Source organism: Drosophila subpulchrella, chromosome 3L, assembly GCF_014743375.2.
Source record: "Drosophila subpulchrella strain 33 F10 #4 breed RU33 chromosome 3L, RU_Dsub_v1.1 Primary Assembly, whole genome shotgun sequence".
Taxonomy (NCBI): Eukaryota; Metazoa; Arthropoda; class Insecta; order Diptera; family Drosophilidae; genus Drosophila; species Drosophila subpulchrella.
Window position 1 is genome coordinate 1,246,053 of NC_050612.1, and position 26,320 is coordinate 1,272,372.

Here is a 26,320-nt window from a genome sequence, read left to right on the forward strand (position 1 = left end):
CTCAGTGAACGAATGACCGACAGCCTAAGATACTTATTAGACTGGACAGACAAAAATGGGCTGGGAGTAAGCCCCTCCGTACTGAATAAGTCCTCTTCTATAGAAAGTATAAAATCCCTAAGCTAAACCTCCTATCTCTTTGCGGAGAAACTATGACTACGCGAGAAGGCTACCACACACTTCTCAATTTGCCTGTATCTATTCAGATAGTCAGGCAGCACTTCGCTTGCTCGACAAACTATCCTCAAACTACAAAACTGTAACCGTCGGTCGCAAATCTATTACCGAGATGGCGGTGCAGTTTGACATGCACCTAATATAAGTCCCTGGCCTTAGAGACATAATAGGGAAATGTGCATCTGACGAACAGGTCAGACTGGGCATAACGATTTCTGCGGAAGCTGCAGAGATGAGGAAGAAGAGGAGGCGATACAACACCTCTTTAGCCACTGTCCAGCCCTAAGTGCCCGTAGATTGCAATACTTTCTTAACAGACATCTCAGACGGTCTCCCATAAACGCACTGTCAGCTTCATCCAAAAGTCAGGCCAGCAATCCGCCTTCACAAGCCACACATCATCCAGCTAGGATTTCCTATTAGGCACTGAAGAGGGGCGGGGTATCACCGTAGGCACCCGCTTTGTCGCAGCCGCATTGATCTTCACATCTTATTCACATTCTTCGTTCGCAAGGAAACAGTACGAATTTTGGACCGGTCGTCTTTGTTAAAAGTGATACTCAAGCAAACATTGTTAATTGTTACGCCTTATAAAGCGTCGACTTGAACCATTTTTGGCTTTTCGACGTAAAAGTGTCAGTGAAGACATATCTTCATCTCCTTCGCACTTCCTTTAGCTGGGTAACGGGTAACTGATAGTCGAGGCAATCGACGTTAGCATTCTCACTTATTTTAATAAATATGTTTCCCACTTATAATCAGGAAATATTAAAAAAAAAATGTTTTATTTGAAAAATTGCGCGAATACAAAACAAATGTAAGAAGTGTTTTTTATTTAAGTTCACAAACGAATATTGCTTCCAAGTCTGCAATCATTTTAGCATCATCTGATGTTCCCTTATCCATAGGAAACAGTTTAACACATTGTTCAACACTGCAATAGGTTGATGCAAGGCCTGGATTTATATCACTGCCATTGCAATTTTTGTTATCGAAACCCGCTAAGCTGTCGTAGGAACCCGTCATTTCGTTACATTTTTTAAGTAAGTCCTTTTCAGTAAATTCTTTGGGGCTATTTCCATTTTCTATTTTAAAATATTTATCCCTACTCAATGATTTCCTATCAAGCCCAATAATATGTTTTTCATAGGCGTTATTACTAACTATTTTAGTTGATATTTCATTTAAATGATGGCTTTTACTAAACTGGGAGTTATCAACATTGTTAGCATTTTGTAAATTGTTTTCATTAGCCGTCACTTTACTATCGTCAATTTTTGACTGAGCAATGTCTATAAGCGATAAACACTTCGAATTTTCAGAATCGCAAATGTTTGTATGGCAGAACTTGAAATTGTCAACCCCTTGCTTAAATTGAATACCCGTCTTGTCAGGATGAACCATATGTTCTGGAGCGTAAACATTATAACTTTGCCGTAGTTCATTGCTGTTTACAAATGAACGCGATTCATTTAAAAGATTCATAATTATTTCCAAGGGCGTAGGACATCCATAGTTCCGCAATTTCAACAAAAATCCAAATGTTTTGTAAACTTCCGAGCGACAGCTCCAGATGTTCCGCAAAGATTCTTTTGTTGTCGGTTCTGAATGTATTATAATGCAAATTCCCAATAAGGCGTTATGCACGTCCTGTAAAAAAATAACATAAATGGTTTGAATTTTATACTATGTGAATAATACTTTCCTTTAAAATTTGCTTCTTAAGTAAATGACCAGACGATAATAACAATTGTTGCAGGCAAAAATGAGCTTGAGCTCGAAGCATGTTATTATCAAAGTGCACGTCCAACATCGAATATATATTTTTCGCTGAGCATTTGTTCTTTAAATTTGATTCGTCTCGCTTGGAAAGGGAAAATGTATTAAAATTAATATTTAAGGTTTTACAATATAATATTTACGCATGATAATAAAGTTTCCTTTCGCGGAACTAAGTCGTCCAATATTTCCTTAACAAGAGTCTCCGAAATAATTTCACAGTGGCTTCCTTCTTGTAGGGTAGAGCACCATAACGATATTACTCTGTACAGTATTAGGCGAACATTGCTAAAAATGTACAATTTGAGAACATTTGTATGTTATTCAAGAGAATTTCGCGACATTTTCAGCGATTCATGCCTAGAGGTGCCCATCAGAGCTTAATCCTATTTGGTTTCACCGCAAATTTCTAAAGCCGACAGTTTTTTAGCCGTTCAAATGGCCAACATCCAGACCAAGAATTTCCCTCTTTCAATGTCTTATTTAAGCTCTATATTAAAAACTTTTAAACTGAAAAATAAAACCGTTGTATCGTTAAGCAAAAGCACTGCCAAAGGATGAAACAACTGGTATTCAAAAATAGAGAAGCATAGTCTATTGGAGAGTTCGTAAGCTTCAGTTGACTATTTTTCATCACCTCAGACTCGAACCTGACTTTTTAGTAGGGGAAAGTGTTGTAGACTGGGAGACTTTCTTTGAAACCCTGCCATTTGGTAATTTGCTTATGAAACTTCACGTGGAACTTTTAGAAAGCTTGATCTTTTTGCTTAAGACTAAGAGAACCTTTTTTTTATCAGTTTGGAACGATTTACATTTTTTTTTTTATATTTAATAGAATTTTACAATAATTAAAAAATGTTAAAGGACTGTAACAGCTAAAATCTGGCTTATGATTGGTTTAAAAAACATTTACTTCAAGTTTAGTCACTAAAAAATATTTTTTTAAAACATTTAAAATATCTAAAAATATTTATATTGTTGCCAATGTGTTTGCCATTAACGACTCCTATAATTTGAAATGCCATTCGCTTTAAAAATGGGAGGCGTAATTAAGCAATCCTTATAAAGAAAATAATAGTTGTAACTATTGGCACCTTTTGCCATCACTACCTGGAAGGGTTGTAAGGCTATGAAATAAGTATATGTGGATAGTATTGCATAGTATAGTATGCACTGCATACTGCACGAAAATTCGAAATACAAGGTGAACAATTTTTTAACAATTTTAAATATGGGCAAATCCGAAAAATGGTCAACCAGGACCGAAACAAAAAAATCTTCATCATCATCGTATTTTTTGCGTATTTTCACAAATAAATGGCCATAATTTCATAATTCAGTGGAACCAAAGCATGTTTCATTTGTTTTGTTGAAGAAATTTCGCTGAAAATCTGAAAAAATGTCCCTTTTTCATTTTTAGCTACTTTTAAAGGCATTTTTACAAGGTGAGTTCCAAAGTAAACAGGACTTTTAAAAAAAAGACAGAACAAATAGTTTTTTCGGCAAAATCAATTTATTTTATTCAAAATAGTCTCCTTCTGCTTTAATACAGCGTTTTGCACGGTCCAAAAGCATGTCGAACGAGTGTTTTAGCTCGTTGCCCGGTATGGCCGCGAGTATGCCGGTGCAAGCCTTTTGAATGGCCTCTACGTCTGCATAACGCTTTTCTTTCATCGGCAAATGCATTTTTCCGAAAAGGTAGAAGTCGCACGGTGCCATATCAGGTGAATACGGGGAGTGGTTGATGGTTAAAATGTGATTTTTGGTCAAATAGTCGGACACAAGCGTCGATCGATGAGACGGTGCATTATCGTGCAACAAACGCCAACTTCCATCTTCGCGATATTCGGGCCGAACACGTCGAATACGGCGCACCAAACGCTTCAAAACTCCAAGGTAGAATACCGCATTAACGTTTTGGCCGGGTGGAACAAATTTTTTGTGGACAATACCCTTTTAATCATAAAAACAAATCAGCATTGTCTTCACTTTTGAATTCTCCAGGCGCGATTTTTTGGGATTCGGCTCGTCCGGCGCCTTCCATTCAGCACTCTGGCGTTTCGTTTCGGGGTCATATTGAAAACACCATGTTTCGTCACAAGCCACAATCTTGTAAAGAAAATTCGGGTCTTTTTTTTGCCTCTTTAATGCTGTCCTTAGAATGTTGAATTCTGAGCAATTTTTGGACGTCAGTCAATTTGTGCGGAACAAACCGTGCACACACCTTTTGTAAGCCCAAATGTTCGGTCACGCACAGTTTCGATGGAATTTTCGGTGATCACGGATTTTGGTTGGCCCACATGTTCATCGTCATTTATGTCCTCACGACCACTTTGAAAACTTTGAAACCACTCGTGCACTCTGCTACGGGATAGGCAATCATCGCCATAAACTTTTTTTTGTTTTACCAATTTTAAAACAAAATTTAACGTTGGCTCTTTGTTCGAAGCTCATTTTCGCACCGATGACAAAAACATACTGACACTTAAAACGCAATAACCTCACTTCCAATAGATGAAATGTCATGAAATTTTTACTGGAAGTCGATAAGCGATAGCAGATTCTAACGCACCAGTTGACATATAGATGGCGCCACTAGAGGGCGCTAGATTCAAAAAGTCCTTTTTATTTTGGAACTCACTTTGTATGATTATTTATTTCGCAAGGAAAACATTTGATTTGTTTGAACTTTTTCTAACAAATCTCTTTATTGCAATCTAATAAAAAGATAAAAATCCAAAGAGGGCAAAAAAAATATCAATTAACTGTTAATAAAACAACATGGAAAAATCGTACGTTCGCGACCGGTACTTAATTCAATAAAGAAAAAACAAATGGAGATATTTCCTTGGGAACAGACTCGAATGAAAGCTACATGAATCCATTTTAAAAGTAAAGTTATTGCTTTAGAATATTCCGTTCCGATTCGCAGATACTTGCATTTTACTAGATTAAGCCAAAGTTGACTTCCATTTTGTGTACGTTCGCGACCGCATGTTTTTTGCCAATATTATGAAAATTATAGCTCATTAAATCCCATTATTTACACTAAGCTAAGAGCTAACAAAATGCTATCGAAAAGCAAAAAAAAATTCAGAAAACTTTATTTTTTCTTTTTTTTATTTGCACTAAGTGCGTACGAACGTACGTTCGCGACCCCTGGAAATGCCCATATACTTCTTAATAATTTGTTTTCCTTTCTTAATAAAAATTTGATTAATCCGATTGGGCATTGAAGTAGCCAAGTTTTGCAGAGTTGTCGGATTAATTTGATCCATTCCTTGATCAAAGCCTTTTTGAGGTCATTAACTGTCTCGAACTGGGGGCCATTCTTGTAAACTTTATTAGAAAGTATTCTCCAAAGATCTTCTAATGGGTTTAGGTCCGGTCTGATCGCTGGCCATTGCAATAGCGGTATTTTTCTAGCTGCCAGAAAGTCTTTAGTTTTACGAGCTGTGTGGATTGGCGCGGTGTCTTGCTGGAATATCCACTCATCCCCATAAATGTCTCCAGCAAATTCGATGAGCACTGTTTCTAGTAAGTCTATATAATTTTCTGCATTTGTTCTAGTCGGTATAAAACAAAGTGGAGACTTCCCAGCATACCCAAATCCGGCCCAAACCATTAATGATCCTCCACCGTAGTTTCGTTTATGGCAGACCTGTCGTGGTTGCCTTTTGTCGCGCCAGTACTTTTTTCGTCCGAAAATATAACTTTTTTAAACTCCTCCGACCAAAATTTGTATTGCTCAGCAAATTGTAGACGAGAGGTTATGTGACGCTTTAATAGCCCTGGTACAACGTCGCTTGAACCATATGTAACCATTTTGTTCTGGTTCAAAATTTGGTTTATACGTCTTTGGATACGTCAAGATTCAGTTGACCTTTTATCTCCATGCAAGACTTGTTGTCTTGAACAGCTAGACGCCGAATTTGTCTTTTGCAGCGCTCGTCGATTTCAGTGGGCCTGCCGCTTCGCTTTATTTTTCCATAACTTTCCGGATTTTTAAGGAAGTTATTAATTGTATTCTTGTGCCTATTTAATCTGGCAGCAATATAAGAAATGGTCTGGCCAGATTCAGCCAGTCCTGATCATGCCGTGATCTTCCTCTGATAAATGTAAACCACGTGGCATTCTACCGTAAAATCACACTAAATATTAATTATTTTATTCTACAAGGATAAACAATCTATTTTACTTACGTTCCGCTGATTAAAAAATATTTTTAGATCACACTTCTTAGTTTACTCGCTATCAATAACACAATAATCTTAATTTGCACATATACTTATTTCCTATTAAAAACACAAGTTTCAGCACATGTTATTAAAATCGGTACAACGAATGAAGCCCAAAGAGGACCATTGAATTAGGAGATGTTCATAAAAGAAAAGAATACAAGACTGCGTTCTTACAAAAACTGTACCGTTAACTTTAGAGAAAATAAAAGCAAATTAAAAAGTGCACATATACTTCTTTCCCTGAGGTACACTTGAACGAACCAATTTCCTAAGCCTAGAGGATCTACCGTCGCAAGCCCAATGCCAAATTTAACAATATTTTACAGCACCCTACGAACAAATCCAATCCTGTTGTGTGGACCTTAACAGGTGGTAAATTCGATACATTCCGCTAATAAAAATATGAATAATATAATTACAAATACAATACAATAAAATAAATAAATACATTAGCCAGTACAATATTACTCATCCACGGCGCACGCCGACATATATTACCTAATAAATTTATAATGTTAAAAAGAATTCGAAACCATGGTGTGCTAGAGCTTTAACAAGGGGGTTTTGCTGACGGGAGATGTGGAGTAGGTCAAAAACAATGACATAACTTTCGACGGACAGCCTTGACAATATTGCACGGCCCGCGCCTATCCGTTTGGCACACGAATGTGTGAAGCGGAAGGAATATGGCCGAAACATAGCCCGATCGTATTGCGAGTAAGCGACTGACGAACTTTACGGACTAAAATTATTTTCCAGGCAATTTAAATATTTATTCTCGTTATGTTGAAGAGGAGAGAGGACTAGCAAGATCCCACGACCCAAATACGAATCCGTAGCTTATGCCGCCAAATGGTGCCTGAACATCGGACGCCTCTCCCTCGGCTCAAGTTCCTGTCAGGACTCGGGCACTAATATGACCACGTAACATAACACAAAAACTCAGATTCCGTTGGTTGGAGACGAATTTGAGATACACGCGGTTGAGATATAGCGTAAAGATAACTAGGAGGCTTTCAAAGTTGCAATTAACATGTTCTTTAGTCATTAAGTATTTCCATTTCTTCTTTTTTGCAACCCCAAAATCTCCACTGTCGGCTAAGCGATTTTACACATAGTTGCGCCATTGGTAGCCATAAAACGGGCTCGGTAAGCCAGCCACATAAAGAAAAGTTAAATAACAATCAACAAACAAAAATGTTATGAAACATTGACATTGTCAAATTGAAGTTCTTATGGTAAACAAATTATGTAAATTCAAGACAACAAAATTCTCTCGCCATAAAGGATGATTAGGACAAGTTAAATATACAAGTTTTCTTTCTAGTTCAAAATTATTTTCAATTAAAAACGATCCGAAAGTTTAAATGGTCACCCACACTTAAAAGGTTTTATGAAAATCAGGGCAACAAAAAGAACGCTATAGTCGAGTACCTCGACTATCAGATAACCGTTACTCAGCTAAAGGGACCAAAGGGAAATGGAGACATGCAAGCAGCAAAGCGAGACTGAAATGCGCAACCTATCACAATATATGGTTGGGCGTGGCAAACTTTTTTTTTGGGTCAATCGATAGGTATTGACGAGACTAATACATTTCAGTTAAGGTTTTTTGTCTATCATAAAAATTGTGGGAGCCACAGTTTTGGCCGGTTTGTGGGCATTAGAGTGGGCGTGGCATATTCGCGTAACAAACTTACGCTGCGCTCAAGGCTACGGAATCTAGTTCTGAGTTTCCAATTCTCTATCTTTGATAGTTTCCGAGATATCCTCGTTCATATTTACGATTTTTTGAAGTTTGTGGGCGGTTTTTGTAGGCATTAAAGTGGGCGTGGCAATTTTTTTTTAGGTAAATCGATAGGTATTGATGAGAATAATGCATTTAAGTTTAAATTTTTATTCTAGCATCAAAACTGTAGAAGCCACAGTTTTGGGCGGCTTGTGGGCGTTAGAGTGGGCGTGGCACTCTGCTGAAGCAAACTTGCGCTGCGCAGGAATCTCGTGAATCTGCATGCCTAATCCCAGTATTGTAGCTCTTACAGTATCCGAGATCTCAGCGTTCATACGGACAGACGGACATGGCTAGATCGACTCGGCTAGTGATCCTGATCAAGAATATATATACTTTATGGGATCGGAAACGCTTTTTTCTGCCTACTACATACTTTCCGACGAATCTAGTATACCTTTTTACTCTACGAGTAACGGGTATAACAAGAAAAAATACTATCAGATAACCGTTACTCAGCTAACAACAATCGTGCATTCCTTTCGGCTTTTTACAACAATCGTGCATTCCTTTCCGCTTTTTACAAGAAATCACTAACACGCTAAACCTAGGTGGCACTATTTAAATTTCGTAAGCATAATTTAAAAAAAAAATTTCAAAAATGTGGGCGTTTGACGGTTTTTAGCGTTGTAGGCGATTATGTGAGTTAGGATGGGCGTGGTACCCTGATGAAACTAACTTACCCTGCGCAGGAAGCACAAGAATCAAGAATCGCCAAATCCTAATATTTTAGCTCCTATAGTTTCCGATATAACTTCCGCATACCTAACAAAATTTATTAATCGAGTGCTTGCACATTTTAGTCTTGTTACAACTTAATTAATGTGAAATAATTGAAGTAGGCATCATACTTTTTTCGAGGAAAAATGTGATGTTATGAAATTGAATACTTTTACTAAACCAACCGTAGCGCTTTCAATTTGCCACGGATTTTTGCAAGGTTATTCTTAACATTTAAAGGGCAAACTAATCTATTGAATCCAAAGCTCAAAATAATTTATACAATTTTTCTTAAGGATGTAAAACTCAAATGAAGTCTAGGTATTAAAAAGAAAGAATAGGAAAAATAACTTTTGGTGACTTCTTTGGTTAATCACTCCGTTAATTGAAGTCCCATCCCAACAAGGTGTATGTCTTCGGAAAGGTACAACAATCTACTGTTAAACGGTTAGATAATTGGATTTTGTAATATTAGCTCTTTAACAGATAAATATCGAAAAGACATGTTTTTCGAGAATATCACAAGAACTATTCTTTGGAAATTTTTTTTAAATGATAGCAGCGTGAAGTGAGAGAAGCTATGCTTGCAGTTGAAGAGGGCGGACGTGTATCGTGCGAGCTCCGGGAAAAGTGCAAGAAAGTTGATTAGTTAAATGCAAACACAAACTAAACTGGTGAATTTAAAATAAGCGAAAAGACGCTAAAACACAAAGAAAATCAAGGAAGTACGCTATAGTCGAGTACCTCGACTATCAGATACCCGTTACTCAGCTTAAGGGACCAAAAGGAAATGGAGATATGCAAGCAGCAAAGCGAGATTAAAATGCGCTACCTACCGGCGGTAGACAGATTTAAGCGTTATGGGGGTTAGATTGGGCGTGGCAAATTTTTTTTTTTTGATCACTCGGTAGGTATTGACGAGACTAAAACATTTCAGTTAAAATCTCTTTCAAACTTGCGCTGCGTACAAGGCTACGGAATCTAAGTCTGAGATCCCAATTCTCTATCTTTGATAGTTTCCGAGATATCCACGTTCAAATTTACGATTTTTTGAAGTTTGTGGCCGGTTTGTGAGCGTTAAAGTGGGCGTGGCAAACTTTTTTTTGGGTCAATCGATAGGTATTGGCACCGCTGCTGAAACAAACTTGCGCTGCGTAAGAAGCTCAGGAATCTGAGTGCCAAATCTCAATATCCTAGCCCTTATAGTTTCCGAGATCTCAGCGTTTATCCAGACGGACGGGCCGACGGACAGACGGACATGACTAGATCAACTCGCCTAGTGATCCCGATCTAGAGTATATATACTTTATGGGGTCGGAAACTCTTCCTTCTGCCTGTTACATACTTTCCGACGAATATAGTAAAATGTAATGACTTAAACAAGTGCATAATTATTTTATTATAATAAATAAGTCCGTGAGCCGAAGAGACGGGTACTTCTCGTATGTTTCAACGCGTGATCACGAAGTGCAAAAAACGACGATCGATAGCCAAAGAGCACGATCTTGCCTACTTACTGTTACTCCTACTCCGACGGCGTGGAGTTCACACTAAATGTATCAGCAACGACAGCAGCTACGACAACAAAACCAACAACAACCACAACTACAGCTATTACTTCGTAATTGTCTGCGATGCCGTCGACCGCAGCGCTAAATTTGTATTTAGGCAACAAAAACCACGACAACAAATCAAACCCATAACAAAATTCAGCAAGCGGGCCCGGCCATACAGATTAGATCGCTACATCCATATCAAGCGTATGCTTAGCCCGCAGAACACCGCGGTAGGTAACAAGTCAAAAATAAACCGTGTCCAAATAGACAACAAATTACCCGGGAGATCCAACAGTAATAGATTTCCGCTTCTAGCAGGAAATTAACCAGATCAGGCTGAAAAGACCCAACCGAAACCTAAGCCCCCACCAATTTACATTAGGGAGAAATCTCGAATGCCCTGGTCAACAAAATGGTTGCGCTGTTATTCCACAAAAGGGGATAGACATGAAACCAAGCATATGACCAAATCTGAAGAACATTTCCGAGCTGTATCCAAATACTTGGAGGAAGCTAGGAAAAACTACTACACGTACCAACTAAAAAGCAGCAAGGGCTTGCAAGTGGTACTAAAACGGAATCGAGCCCGACGTAACCCCCAAGGAAGTCATCGATGCTCTCAAAGAAAACGGGGTTTCTTCAAAGAACGTCAGTAACATCATCAACAGGAAAAAATAGCCGCAACCCTTCTTTAAGGTTGAGCTGGAGCCAGACAGCAGAGTCTGGAAGAAAAATGAAGTGCACCCCATTTATAACCTTTTAACTTCTTGCACCAAAGAATTAAGGTAGAAGACCCACATAAAAGGAACGGCCCAGTGCAATGCACATATTGTTAGGAGTATGGACACACCAGGGCATACTGTTCACTTTGCAGTCTGTGTAGATTGTGGAGACTTCCACAATTTGGAAAACTGCCCTGTCAACAACCAAAATGCGCACACTTTTTCGCGTACGACGCCGGAAGTATTTTTCGGCACTACTGCAAGATCCTCTTTTCGTCAATTAAAAACCCAGAAGAGCTTTTCATACGCCGATGCCCTTCGATCAGAAACGGAAAACCAACTCCAGTCTAATCTAGGAAACGTTCAGCAGATCCAAGTACAGTCACAAAACGACCATGCAAACGCTGGTTCAAATCCAGAAAATGGTGCTACAGCTGCTTACAGCTAGCAGTCCAAATAACCGATGGCAAGTTTTCGAATAACAATGTGGAACGCCAATGGCGTTTCACGGCACAAACTTGATGTAATACAGTTCCTGAATGAAAATTATATCGACCGTATGCTACTGGTAGAGAAGCACCTCACAAGCAAATACAACTTCCAAATAAGAGACTACACTTTCTACCGCACAGATCATCCAGATGGTAAAGACCACGGCGGAACCGGAACCGGGAACGCATCAAACACCACTTTCACCGAAGGTTCTCAACTAATAACTTGCAGGCTACGTCTATCAAAATGCAGTCTGGTAACGGAAACCTCTCCATAGCCGCTGCCTACTGCCCGCCCGCTTTACGATTTCTGAAGGACAATTCATGCACTTTTACAACTTACTTGGAGATCGCTTTATAGCTGCAGGGGACTATAATGCCAATCACACGCATTGGGGATCACGCTTCGTGACTCCCAAAGGAAGGCAATTATATAATGCAATGATAAAACCGAGCAACAAATTAGACTATGTTTCCCCTGACAGCCCCACTTTAAAACTAATCTGCAAACTGAACGGGTTGTCCTAGAAAAGAGGCGCCTGCGACGTGCCTGGCAAACCAACAGATCGCCGCCATCTAACTAAACCGAGCTCTAAAGCAAGAAGCAGAAAATGCACAACTGCGGTACAATGAAAAAACTTCGCCAGCGCAATATTCCTCGATGTATCTGAAGCCTACTATCGAGTATTGCTATATGGCCTCATGCACAAAATCAAAACACACTTGCCTGATTACACTCACAAGCTACTGGAAGAGAGTTGTGAAAGCAGAGAGTGCGGACGCGTTTTAAAATCGCTCAGTTCATTTTCTAAAGTTTTCAGCATAAAGCCAAAAGTGCAACCGGCCATCCGGCGTTGAGCATCTGGACACGCACCTGGACATCAGCTGGTGGACAGGAGGCCGTGGACGACACCTAGGAGCAGCTTGGGAATCTATCCCCAACAGGTTTGGCGGCCAGGCAGGGGCCGGTCGTAGGTGAGGGAGGGGAGGCATCTCTGCCTCTTTTACTTTCCACTCGTTTTTTGTTTAGTTGTTGCCAAATTTTTCACTCGTGCTTTCTATTTTCGCAAGCACTAAATCAGTGGTGGAAAGCGCCTGCGCGATCAGCTGATCGTAGTGTGCGAAAGGGTCTGCGGGTGCTATACTGCAGGGTGCATAAGTGCGTGCCGTAGGTAGCACGTAGGGAAATTTTGGGCGGCTCTTTTAAAAAAAATAGAAAATAAAAACCTTTAAACCTAATTATTAAGATTCATCCCTTTTTATCAGAGCTCGCAAAAAACTGTTGACCGTTTTTCTTCTCGTGCTCTCGTTGCGAGCAAAACCGAAAAAGGTCCTACTGTCTCGCTCTCGCTCTGAACAAGAGACACTTGCTGTCATCATTTATGTTTTCTGTTGAGGGCTTTTCGTTGAGCTCGTTGTATGTTGCTCCTTAATGAGCAGTGCGTAAAGAGCGGAACTAGAAACGCTCGCACAATGACAGTCAACAAAAGACCGATTGACCGAAAAACTCAACGCAAACGGTCTTCACATTTACTTTCGTTGTTGTGAAAAAGAAATAATATACTTTGTTTAATACAACATTTTAAATTTATTTTCAAATGTTTTGGTTAACAAGTTCCATTTCGATTCCATATTCCATATAACAAATTGATATCAGAAAGCAATAAAAAGTTTAAGAACTTCTTCGTTCACTTAATATAAAGTGTAAGGCTGAGAATGCCCGTTCGGCTGCAAAACCGACGATTAACGATTTGCTTGCCTATGCGTGTATACCAATACAAACGCAAAAGACCGTTTGCCTCACCTGAACAGGACAAAACGGTCCTGGAACAACCATAACAAAACAGAATAGAAAAAAAAGGTTTCGCTCTGAGCGCGAGCGAGCTCATTCAAGAACCCATAAATCGGTTGCTCTCTGAGTCTTTTCGTAAAGAGTCAGGAATAGACACTTATTTCCAGACAACGAGAAACGGTCAACAGTTATTTGCGAGCTCTGCTTTTTATTAAACAATTTATTGAAATACTAAAGTCCGGTCGAAGAACAGCAGGATACTGCGGGTAAAGGTCCAATCTTCCTGCAGTACCAGTGCAATCGCACTGAGTTCCCCAGGCGGGGAAATGGCGGGCAGGGGATCGGGGGCACAACACCCTGGCGCTAGCCTAGGGGTTGTACCAACCAATAGTGGAGGCACGCCGGCAAACAAGGGCCTGGCGGCGCCGGCTACTGCCGAAAGCATCCACACTCCATTGTCCAGTCTACCTGACTGGGCCAACATGGGAGCTGACCCTTTTAAAAAAAGCAATGCAATGGCGAGATCGCCAGAAAAAAGGGTGGAGTGCAGTGGCAGGCAGCCTGGCACCCCCCAGCAGGAGAAAAAACAGCCCAAAAGCTGCTGATGAAGAGCCTGGGATCGAAGGCCAGGGAGCTGAAGAAGCTAATGGACGGAAAGCGTTCAATTACAAACCACATGAGGGATATTGTCGACGAAATCGACTATCTCCAGAGAGAAGTCCTGTCGGTTGTGCAATGCATAATCGAAGAACAGCAAAAAAAGCTAAGGAGAGAGCCAAAAAAACCTGCGCAGAAGTGCTCGCGAGCGGCACCCAGGGGCCAAGAAACTGGGAAAGCGCTAGCGGTACCAGCAAAAAAGGCGATGCACAAGGCACCGGCAATTGATGCCAGCCAAGGTGCAAGTACGGGGAAACAAGCTGGGACAGTGAGCACCAGCAAGCCCCAAAAACCTGGGAAGCAGCCAGAGGAGTGGACACAGGTGAAGCAGAAGGTTAGGAAGCCCAAGGTGCGACCACCACGGAACGACGCGATAGTCATCGCAACCTCCGCTGGAGGGTCCTATGCCAGTAGTATGGAAACGCGGATTCTGGGACAATTAGCATATTAATGGCCCCAAGCCCCCCCTCCCCCTCATTAACCTATACGGGTTCTGGGACAACTAGCATAATCCAATAAATTAAGTGATTTTAATGGACTTTGAACTCATAAAAATGTCACGATCATGTCTATAAAGAGTATACTTAATTGCCCCCCATCGCCCCCACATCCCCATGTGACAATATTGATCATGTATCCTTCCCCTCATTATGTGCAATTAATAGTCAGGTGAGAAAGGTGCACGTGTGAAAGGTCGCACAACCATAGTATCCAAAGGTTATTATCTTACAGGAACATATCCGATCATGTTGGGGAAAGGTGTGATCACGTACCCTTTTGCCTCATTATCACAGGTGTTGCTGTGCACGTGTGAAAGGTCGCACACCCAAAGTATTCAAAGATGGTTATCTTAGAGGAACATGTCCGATCATGTTGGGGAATAATATTTTCTATGATTGTAAAACTAATTTAGAAATCAAAAGAACCTCAATAAAATAAATCTCACAAGTTAATGATTCTCAGATGTGAAATATTTTCAAACACACATTTTTGTTTCCGCCCCAGAACGTTTAACTGGTAAATTCTCTAAGATTCTCTCCTTTCCACAAATGGGTCATAAACATGTCATAAAAGGGATTCAAGCAAGAGCTACCCGAACATGCGCACCTGTCCATTACCTGACCGCAATAAAAGGGACACATGCACAAGCCTGAAGGCGCACGCTCATTGACAAGATCATGGGCCTCACGCCAACGACCTCACGGCTGACTGCTAGCTCTAATACGTTCCCATAATAGGGGTTGAAATCACGACCGCGCAACAACTCGCAAGTAGCCGACATATCTCAGTCAAGGAAATATTTTCCATTCTCCATACCTGTAAATTTAACTCGAAATAAAAAGTCAGAAGTGTATTTTGTAGCATAATAATACATTTATTCATTTATTTTGGTATTGTGAACATTTTTATTATATATAGAAATTAATTTTCTACTTTGATTCCGGCGATTTGCATAGAAGAAGCAGGCGCACGCTTCCGACGTCATTTCTGGATTACAAAATGTAAAGTGTTCACCATAATTCGTAGTTTTGAGCTCATGTCCACCTCGATTCATGAACATAGTTTTTGTGTTTAGAAGATATTGAAAATGCTGACCAATTATTTGTCCTTTAAATTCTTTAATAAATTGGTCAATTTCCTCATGAAATTTCATTTTGTTAATTTTCTTTTCTTGTAGGTCTGTACACATCTAGTCTCAACTTTAAAATGATGTATTAAAATTATTTTGCTACTTTTAAAAAATGTCAAAATAATGTATGCATTGTTAAGAGCACAAACCCCGCCCTTAAGGTGTGTTTCACAATAGGGAAACCGGTTTCCTTTAAACCTGTTTAATGACGGACAGCCCATTTCCTCGATATCAATGAGTTGACGACTCCCAAAAAACTTCTCTAGAAATCGTTTCTTTTCCACACCTTTACAAATAATTTGTTTTCCGCTTGTAATTGTCCTTAGATACTTTCGAGTTTGTGGAAATCTATTTTCTCCATCACTCCAAAATATTTTGTGATGTGTATTGGTTAACCAAATTGCAGTCTTTCGAGATTTGGTATTTAGCATAGTAAAATCATATGGTGGTTCTATTAAAAAACTATTATTCAAGTTTGGATCTTTTTCGAATACAATTCCAATTTCCTTTAGAATAAAATTATTATTATTATCAAAGAAACCTTGAACATCAATCGATACAATATCTTTCAACATTTTTCTAATGTTAAACAACTCGTTGTACTAGTCCGTTTAGTGGGTTATATTCAACTAAACGGTCATGTATGAAGAGACAGTTAGCTTGGGTATTTTCAGGACTTGGTGTCTTTAGTTCTATTAAAATTCTCACATCAATAGGACCAATTTTTACTGATTCGTTTTGATATGAAAGCTTAACCACAATAATAAGGGTCTTCAATTTAAATTCATTTGGGGTCAAAAATGGTTGTGATTAACGATTATAGTAACTAGATTGAAATCTTGTATACATTTCATATAGGTGAGCATACTAATTCTTACTAAAATCAACATTCAGATTAAATTTTATGACTTGGTGTCTTTAATTCTATTGAAATTCTCACATCAATAGGACCAATTTTTACTGATTCGTTTTGATATGAAAGATCAACCACAACAAAGGGGTTCTCAATTTAAATTCATTTGGGGTCAAAAATGGTTTTGATTCACGATTATAGTAACTAGATTGAAATCTTGTATACATTTCATATAGGTGAGCATACTAATTCTTACTAAAATTGACATTCAGATTATTATGGAAATGACTCGGAATTCATGTGAACTTTCAAGTTTGATAAGTTATTTGTGATAAGTTCTCCATTTAGTGTAAATCCAATTATGGCAAATCTTGGTTTTTCAAGGTTAACCGACAATTTCACATTTCAGCTCTATTGATTCCCATACCCCAATTTGGGGTTAACATATAAATCCCAACTCTGGAATGCGATTGGTAGGTTTACACAACTTTTAATAATATCATACATCTTAATTTTTGCAAAATAGCTCAGAGTTACATGTGGAACTTTCCAGGTTTTTTTCGTAATTTTCAGTTTAAAAGTTTTTTCATTTCTGGTTTGTTCAAGATTCACCACGATTCTTAGTTAGCATCAACACTAGTTCGTGTTTACAATTTAACAAAACTTTTTATAAACCTCAGCCAATCCCAACAAAATTTGATTGGTACAGAAAAGATGAAGTGGGGTCCTGTAGAAATTTCATCTCCACTGCTCCATCCAGAATTTAATAGGTATTGACTTTGAAGATTATCCAGAGATATATAATTTTTTAGGGTAGTACTCATATTGACATGGACTTGACACTTTGAACACGTTGTATTTAGTTGTTACCTAGCAGTATTTTGATGGTTACTTTCTGTTTAGTCTTGTTTTTGGATGGTTAATTTTTGTATAGTACCTGTACAGTACTTGGTTTTGGATGGTTACTATCTGTATAGTATCTGTAAAGTACTTGGTTTTAGATGGTTACTAAATGTTAACAAGTATTATGAGATGCTATAGTCTCTTATTAAGAATTATCAAAGAACACAAGTTAAAGTTTCTAAGATGTGTTAGCCAAACACACTTTCAGTGAACTATCATTACCTGACCGTCATCAAAGTCACATGCCCAAGACCCAAGGAAATTGAATAAAATACTTCCCCTTCATTTGTACCTGTAGTTTTAATTACAGTCAGAAGCAAAATTTGTAGGATAATTCAATATTTTTTTTATATATTTAATTATTGTAAACATATTTCATTAAATTCATAATTAATTATATATTATGTATATTTGTATATAATTAATTTTCTTACTCAATCCCTCTGTAAGAAACATGTCGGTTATTCCAAACGCAGATTTTCGCTTGGTTCCCATAGATAGATGTAAAATAGGTCTCACAATGTAATCTTTCTCAGATGTTGGATTATTTTTAAAGCATTCATTTGTTCTAACCCATAATAATATTATATCATATTTCGAAAGCATCATTAGCTAGCATAGGAGCGTCTTTCAATTTAATTTCTGATTCAAGTTTATTATAGAGGTGTTGGGACCTGGTAATATCGGTTTTTGTTGTAAGATTCTGAATAAGTTTAATAAACTCTTTTATTACAATACTCATCTGGTTTTCGTGATTCATGATGGCGGTTGAGCTGCTTGGACTTTGATTACTAGCTATTATTAGATGGTTACTATCTGCTTGGTAGATGTCTATTAGTTGCTTACTAGTTTTTATTAGCTGGTTACTATATGTTTAGTAGATGTATACAAGTTGTTTAGTAGATGTATACAAGTTGTTTACTAGATGTATACAAGTTGTTTACTAGATGTATACAAGTTGTTTTCTAGCTGTTTAGTATCTGGTTTTATATGTTTAGTAGATGTATACAAGTTGTTTAGTAGATGTATACAAGTTGTTTAGTATCGGGTTTCTATATGTTTAGTATCTGTTTGCTTGATGTTTACTAATTATTATTAGCTGGTTACTAGTTGTTATTAACGTCTACGAGCTTTAATAGTCTTTTGTTAAGAATGATCGAAAATTCTTGATCACTAGACGACTTTCGATGTGAAGTAAAAACTTACACTCTGATTTTCAATGTGTTTGCTATGTACATGAGAAAGAACGCAAAGCCAAAATATCTCAAGACTGATATATAAATCTTAGAGGAACATATCCGATTATGTTGGGGGAAGATGTATCCTGTGATTGTAAAACTAATTAAGAAATAAATTGTTCACAAGCTGTCTAAAAACTGTTTAGAAGCTCTTTTGATAAACAATTTTGATTCATAATGACAGATATTAAGAATATATAATAATATCATCCACTTTAACTAGTATATTGTTAAAATAAAACATTTCCATTTTTCATGTTCTTTCATCTTATGTAGGTATAATAAATGTAATCTTAACTAGCTAGCCTTACATCCCATAACTATAGTTATAAGCTACAATAAAATGTCTAGAAAGAACAAAATATATGAATGTCAAAAACGATTTAAAACTAACTATAATTGGGAAAGTAATTGAAATCACTCCGGCGTAATACAGTAAAAAAGAAAAAACACTGTGATTATCCCATTTTCTATCACCATAACAAATGTGTATACCCACACCTAAATGACCAATTGTATCCTTTGTCCAAAAATGTCTGTGACTTTCACTTATAAATTTGTCACCGATAATTTAAATCCCATTAAGCAAACCACCCATTGCTAACCATACCATAACCCCAGAGTCAAGTTGGTTACCTACAATAAACATAGGTGATGGTGTAAAGGATTGCTAAAATGCCTCGAGGCGCAAAGGTCATAAAAAAATGGTCATAAAAAATGTAATTAGGAAAGTATTTTTTATTTGCGAGCCATTTATAACTGTTGCCAACGACACAAACAGTTGTTACAAAGGATTTGCTTAAATGCCTCGACGCAGGCGCAAAGGTCAAGGTATTGGAAAAAATTCATGGAATATTATCCCTTCATAAAAGAGGTCATAAAACATATAATTAGGAAAGCATTTTTTATTTGCGAACAAATTATAACTGGTACCAACAACACAAATAGTTGTTACAAAGGATTGCTAAAATGCCTTGATGCAGGCGCAAAGGTCAAGGTAATGAAAAAATTCCTGGAATATTATCCCTTGACCAAAAACGAAAATTTCTTCTATTTGGATAATAAAAAAATATATATTTATTCAATACTTTGATTTTTCCATCAAGCTGCTTGATAAATCTAGTTGTTTGATATTCTCTAACTAATTGAGTAATAAGTTTTCATGTGTCTATTTAATTTACCAAAAGCAGTATTAGTCTTCTCTCATAAAATTGAACTTTTGGATCTCTCTAATTCCCCACCGGTGAAATATATGTTCCTCATATTTAAAAATTATGGTTTGCCAACCCCGACCAACCTCCGCAACATAGATGGGTACTTGTAATTCATATTTAAGATATTTCCATCCTTCTCTAACTAATATCCGTTTATCCATCATGTAAACAGGTTTAGAATTGTATTGTATGCTTCAACCCCTAGCCACACCCACCACTGTTACAGATTTGACTTTTCCAATGGCTGCCCCAGCTACCTAAACTGTACATTTCTTTTGATTTTCTCTTTTTCTTTCTAAGCAATGTACACAATTTTTAAACTGGTTCTGACCTCCCTTTCTCTTTTTCTTTCTAAGCAATGTACACAATTTTTAAACTGGTTCTGACCTCCCTCTTTAATGGCATCCTCTACTTTATTTTCGTTATATTTCTGATCTTTTCGTAACAGTAGGTTGTTAAACTTTTATCATTTTATGGGATTATTGAGCACCCGAAATCCCAGATATTAACTCATAACATGTAACTAGCAGAATATAGTCAAAGATATCAGACTCAAAAAGGACAAGATTTACCTACAATTCAATTTACCATCTACAATCCCTGGAAAGGATTTTAGTATTTGCAGTTTAATTTTCTAATTTATTGATTTCACAGATTCCCGCTGGTAAATACCAATTTTTAACAAATGGCTTCCAACTCCATACCATTCAGACACTGGTTTACAACCTCATAGAACTGACTCTCAAGGTATCTGTAACGCACAATATATTTCCGTCTCTTTTCTTCTAATCAATATTAAAAAATCTCAAAAACTGTTTTTTGGAGTTCATTTTATTCTTAGAATTGAATTATTAAAAATCATTAAGCCAACAGTGATAAAAATTATTTGTGATAATATCCCATGAATAATACATACTTCTTATTTGTTTATTTTCAAAATTATTTATTTCAGAAAATTATTCACTAATCGCATTCAAATAATATTCATAATATATCTTACAATTTTTCAGATTTATCAATAGAGTTTGCCAAACTCCTTCAGAATCGCCTCCAATTCCCGCTTCCGGAGATACGAAATCCAACGCGCCCCCACATTGCTGTGAAATAATAGTTAACTGGCAAACGACAGGAAAAGTTTCGATAGGACGAGAGAAATTCTTGGACGAGGGTCAAACGATGTTCGAACTGGTTAAAATCTTCATTGAAAATTTTATTTTATTTGTCACCAAGAATTCACTGGATTCCCACGTGCAACGATGGTGATGTCACCACCGATGTCAAACGACGATTTAATTCCTCAATTTTCTCGACGGTGATTGAATTTTGTTCGACGACGATGTAGTTTTAAATTTTTCCACGACGATGTTTTTGAGAGCTGCCGATGCACGTGTTGACTCGGCGATGGTTATATGAGAAGCCCCCAACGATGTGATCCCGTTGCCTGTACTTGATCGACTCCTGCTCGTGTGAGAGGGACGACGATGAGAGTGAAAACGAAAAAACAAAATGGCTGCGCTGTGGGGAGTATACGTTAGCTTTTCCCTACCTCGTGCTTTCGAAACTCTCGTGACCTGAGTTGGCTAGCCTAGAGGGCTCTCGCTCTCTCTCTCTTTCCGATTATCTGCCTGTATGTGTTTCGTCCTCACTTGATTTGCTGGCCACGTGAGCTTGAAACAAAGAATCTCTGATTTTAGGTTATGTACTTTGCTCTGCCTAGAAATACATGTATGTGTGTCTGCGTGCGTTAGAAATTTCTCGCTGTGTGTGGGTATACTTTTGTATAAGTTCTCCCGAATGCCATGTGCTCTGCTTAAATTCTAAGTTTTTTTTTTCTGAGGTTATGTTCGATGCGTTGGTATATTTTTAAATATATATATATATTTCCCTGTTTCCTGCCCTAGAAATTTTTGTGTCCCTCGATATATGACTCTCCTTATGTTCCGACTTAAAAATTTCGCTTCTAAGTGACTGAACCGAAAATTTTCAAACTCTCTGTACATAGATGGGTCTTTAGGCCATATTTAGGTCGTCTAAAATTTCGTATACCCCATGTCCCTGTTCGGGCGCCATTCTGTAAAGAAGTCTCGTAGGCTGGGATATACTCAGTCCCGCCAGGGTCTCTTTACCGAAAATATTTGTAAAGATATGGGACAAAAAGGTCTAAGACGAAAATCGGTTGGCTGGCGTGAGATGTAGAGTGCCAGCCACCGGGGTACGGAGTGAGAGAAACAGTTTATTCGGTGTCTGTAGCAGAGTGAAAAGCGTCAGCGGTAACGCGCATTTGGGCCTGGCTCATAGCATTCGCTACGAGAAGGCCGAGAGAGAGGGGATCGATTATGGGGACAACTTTTCCCTAGGGCAGAATTTATGGCCTAAAATCTAGGCATTTGTCTGGAAATATTCATATTTATGCGTGGCCAGCTTGATTGGATTTTTTAATATCTGAGAAATATTTTTATTTAATTAATGAGCAACAGGTTTCCAAAAGTTGGGTCCACCCCTTTCTCTCGGTGTAGTCAGCTCGGAAATCAAATCAGAAATCAAAGTAGTCAAAGGGAAAAAGAACAAAATGGCAGCGACAAATTTTGTGTTCAGATATGTAAGAAAACATTCTTTATTTAAATTCTTGGTTCATGTTTTTTTCCTCAGTGCTCGCAATTAACGGGTTAGGTTAGGTCATGGTTTATAAATTCTAGCCTACTCTGGGCGAAGCCGCATCGAGGCCTTCGAGAAATTTCTCATTGCACGGGACTCTCGCTGGCCAAAATGCGGTTCACTCCACTCACTCACCCGTCTCGCTCTCACGCACACACACACGCGTGACTCCGGGTGCTCCGCCGCTGGTCCTGGGCCGGCACACTCTCCTCGAGGTCGTCTAGGTAAACTCCTTCCTGGGTCACTTGGCATCAGCCCGAAGGCAAAAGACTCCTGTCGTCCACACAAATTTGCTCTGCTCGCACTTCTGATCCCGTGCGCCGCGTTTTCCAAAAGTCACCTGCTCACACTTCTGGTCCGGTGCGCTGCGTTTTCCAAAAGTGACCTGCTCGCACTTCTGGTCCGGTGCGCTGCGTTTTCCAAAAGTGACCTGCTCGCACTTCTGGTCCGGTGCGCTGCGTTTTCCAAAAGTCACCTCGTCGAGCTTTGCCGCCGCGTTTTGTTCAAGTTTTTGGCTACTCTGGGTTTTTTCCACTTGTCGAAGTTTCGGTACTCCTTTTCTCTCGCTCTTCCCTTGGCGCGTGCCAATTTTCGGGGGTTGTTTTCTCTCTCGCTTGCTCCTGTGCGGCGCTGCACTTATCGTGGTGAATATTTCGTTGCTCTCCTGGTGTGTGTGTGTGTGGCTACTGCTGATGCGAGAGCGGAGGGGGAAAGCTTAGCTTAAGATAATTCTTGGGTACTAATATAACTACAAATCTTACAATTATTGGTTAAGCTTACATATTAAGTGAACTGTACAAAGTTTTTACAAAGTTATGCGCGAGGGTTTTGTTTTGTTGTTAGCTGCTGTTGTTGTTGTCGCTGGCTGCTGAGGTTGCTGGCGCTGGCGATGTTGTAACTGCTGGCTGGCGATGTTGTTGGCGCTAACTGGAGTTGTTGTTGGCGCTGGCGACCGATGCTGTTGGCGCTGGCGATGTTGTAGCTGCTAGCTGCTGTTGTTGTTGGCGCTGGCGGCCGATGTTGTTGTCGCTGGCTGCCGATGTTGTGGGCGCTATTTGTGAGGGTTCAAACGACTCCTCACACCGTTCATTTTCTAAAGCTTTCAGCATAAAGCCAACAGTGCAACCTGCCATCCGGCGTGGAGCATCTGGACACGCACCTGGACATCAGCTGGTGGACAGGAGGCCGTGGACGATACCTAGGAGCAGCTTGGGAATCTATCCCCAACAGGTTTGGCGGCCAGGCAGGGGCCGGTCGTAGGTGAGGGAGGGGAGGCATCTCTGCCTCTTTTACTTTCCACTCGTTTTTTGTTTAGTTGTTGCCAAATTTTTCACTCGTGCTTTCTATTTTCGCAAACACTAAATCAGTGGTGGAAAGCGCCTGCGCGATCAGCTGATCGTAGTGTGCGAAAGGGTCTGCGGGTGCTATACTGCAGGGTGCATAAGTGCGTGCCGTAGCACGTCGGGATATTTTGGGCGGCTCTTTTAAAAAATTAGAAAATAAAAAACCTTTAAACCTTATTATTAAGATTTATCCCTTTTTTTAAACAATTTATTAAGATAGTAAAGTCCGATCGAAGAACAGCAGGATACTGCGGGTAAAGGTCCAAACTTCCTGCAGTACCAGTGCAAAGTCCGGGAAGGGGATCGGGGGCACAACACCCTGGCGCTAGCCTAGGGGTTGGGCCAACCAATAGTGGATCCACGCCGGCAAACAAAGACCTGGCGGCGCCGGCTACTGCCGACGGCTTCCACACGCCATGGTCCAGTCTACCTGACTGGGCCAACATGGGAGCTGACCCTTTTAAAAAAAGCAATACAATGGCGAGATCGCCAGAAAAAAGGGTGGAGTGCAGTGGCAGGCAGCCTGGCTCCCCCCAGCAGGAGAAAAAAGCAGCCCAAAAGCTGCTGATGAAGAGCAGGGGGTTGTGCTGAAACAGCTGACTGGCCTGGGATCGAAGGCCAGGGAGCTGAAGAAGCTAATGGACGGAAAGCGTTCCATTACAAAGCGCATGAGGAATATTGTCGACGAAATTGACTATCTCCAGAGGAAAGTCCTGTCGGTTGTGCAATGCATAATCGAAGAACAGGAAAAAGCTAAGGAGAAAGCTAAAAAAATCTGCCTAGGGGCCAAGAAACTGGGAAAACGCTAGCGGTACCAGCAAAAAAGGCTGGCTGGCAATTGATGCCAGCCAAGGTGCAACTAAGGGGAAACATGCTGGGACAGTGAGCACCAGCAAGCCCCAAAAACCTGGGAAGCAGCCAGAGGAGTGGACACAGGTGAAGCAGAAGGTTAGGAAGCCCAAGGTGCGACCACCACGGAACGACGCGATAGTCATCGCAACCTCCGCTGGAGGGTCCTATTCCGATATCCTTAAAAAGGTTAGGACTGAACCGCAGCTTAAGGATCTAGGACAAGCAGTACTGGCTGTTAGGCGCACAGCTAAGGGGGAACTCCTAATCCTTCTAAATAAGGTCTCTGACCCTAAAACCGCAGAGCTTCAGACCACAATGAAGGCTGTCCTGGACAACAATGTTGACGTCAGAGCGCTGACTGAGACAATGCTGATCGAGGTAAAAGACATCGATGAGACCACCGATAAAACGGACATTTTATGTGCGGTTCAATAACAGTTCGATGTGGAACTGCCAGGATCCGCGGTGGTAAGTCTAAGAGCAGCATAAGGAGGCACCCAAACCGCCACACTAAGAGTCATGCCCGAAATGGGGAAACGACTCATGGAGAAAGGCAAAATTAGGCTGGGATGGACCTGGTGTAGAGTCCGCCCAAAGCTAACACCTAAAAGGTGTTTTAAGTGTATGGAGTTTAACCATATAGCAGGGAAATGCAGGGTCCAGGAGCACTGCTCAAAATGCTGCTACAACTGTGGCGCAAAGGAGCACCAAGCCAGAGGCTGCAAAGCAAAGGCCTGCTGCATGCTATGCAAACGCAAAAAGGAGCCAGATTGCGATCACCCAACAATGAGTGGGAGATGCCCGTACTTCAGGAGGGCTATGCAAGGGCTTAGGGGTAAATGAAGATCCTTCAGATAAACCTAAACCATTGCGAGGTTGCCCAATCGTTGCTGGAGCAAAATGTCATCGAGAAAAACGTAGACATGGCACTCATAAGCGAGTAATACAGGAATACAAATTCCGGAGAATGGGTAGCAAATAACAGCAAAAAATCGGCAATATGGAGCTGTGGAAGTCCAAGGCGCCAGATTAGCCGGAAAAAAAGCGGAAATTGCTTCGCTAGGGCCCATGCGAATGGTATAGCTTTTTATAGCTGTTGGCGGCAGGTAGCCTTCCCCAGGCAATATCTGCGCTCGAAGAGATCGCAGAAGACGCCCGGGAAAATCGCCCTGCCGTAATTGCCGGGGATTTCAATACCTGGGCTACGGAGTGGGGCTCCCCCCGAACCAACGCGAGGGGAAAGGCGCTACTTGAGAGCTTCGCCGCACTTGACCTAGTGCTGCTGAACTCTGCCGGCACCAGTTCTATCATTGACCTCACATTTGTGAACGCTGGATTGGCCTCTGGCTCCAGCTGGAAGGTTAGTGACACCTACACGGGTAGTGACCATGGAGATGGTACAGATGCTGTTCGAGGACCTCTTCACAAGCGGCTCAGCTGAAGAAAGGGCAAACCACATCGCAGAATACACCAAGGTTGCCTGTGTTGCATCTATGCAGAGAAAGGGGAAAATCCCATCAGAAATCCCATCATACTGGTGGAACCAATCCATTGCGGAAGCCAGGAAAGACTGCCATAGGGCAAGACGCGCATACCAACGCTCAAGAGGAAGGCCCGAATTTGAGGCACTTCAAATATATTTCAGGGAAAAAAGACGAGCCCTGGAAAAAACTATTAAAGAGAGCAAACGCAGGTGCTTTAACAATAT

At 40.0% G+C, this 26,320-nt stretch overlaps 1 protein-coding gene across 1 annotated transcript in view; it reads right to left on the minus strand.

Moving 5' to 3' along the window:
• Positions 1 to 945: 945 nt before the first annotated feature.
• LOC119553231 overlaps positions 946 to 26,320 on the minus strand; it is a 64,691-nt gene continuing 39,316 nt past the window's right edge. Inside the window, exons 5-7 of the mRNA XM_037863500.1 lie at positions 2,100 to 2,244; positions 1,883 to 2,041; positions 946 to 1,827 (exon numbers count right to left, since the gene is read on the minus strand). Of these exons, the coding sequence (XP_037719428.1) occupies positions 1,009 to 1,827; positions 1,883 to 2,041; positions 2,100 to 2,244 (1,123 nt within the window). The 3' untranslated portion in view covers positions 946 to 1,008. The remainder of the gene's footprint in view (positions 1,828 to 1,882; positions 2,042 to 2,099; positions 2,245 to 26,320) is intronic.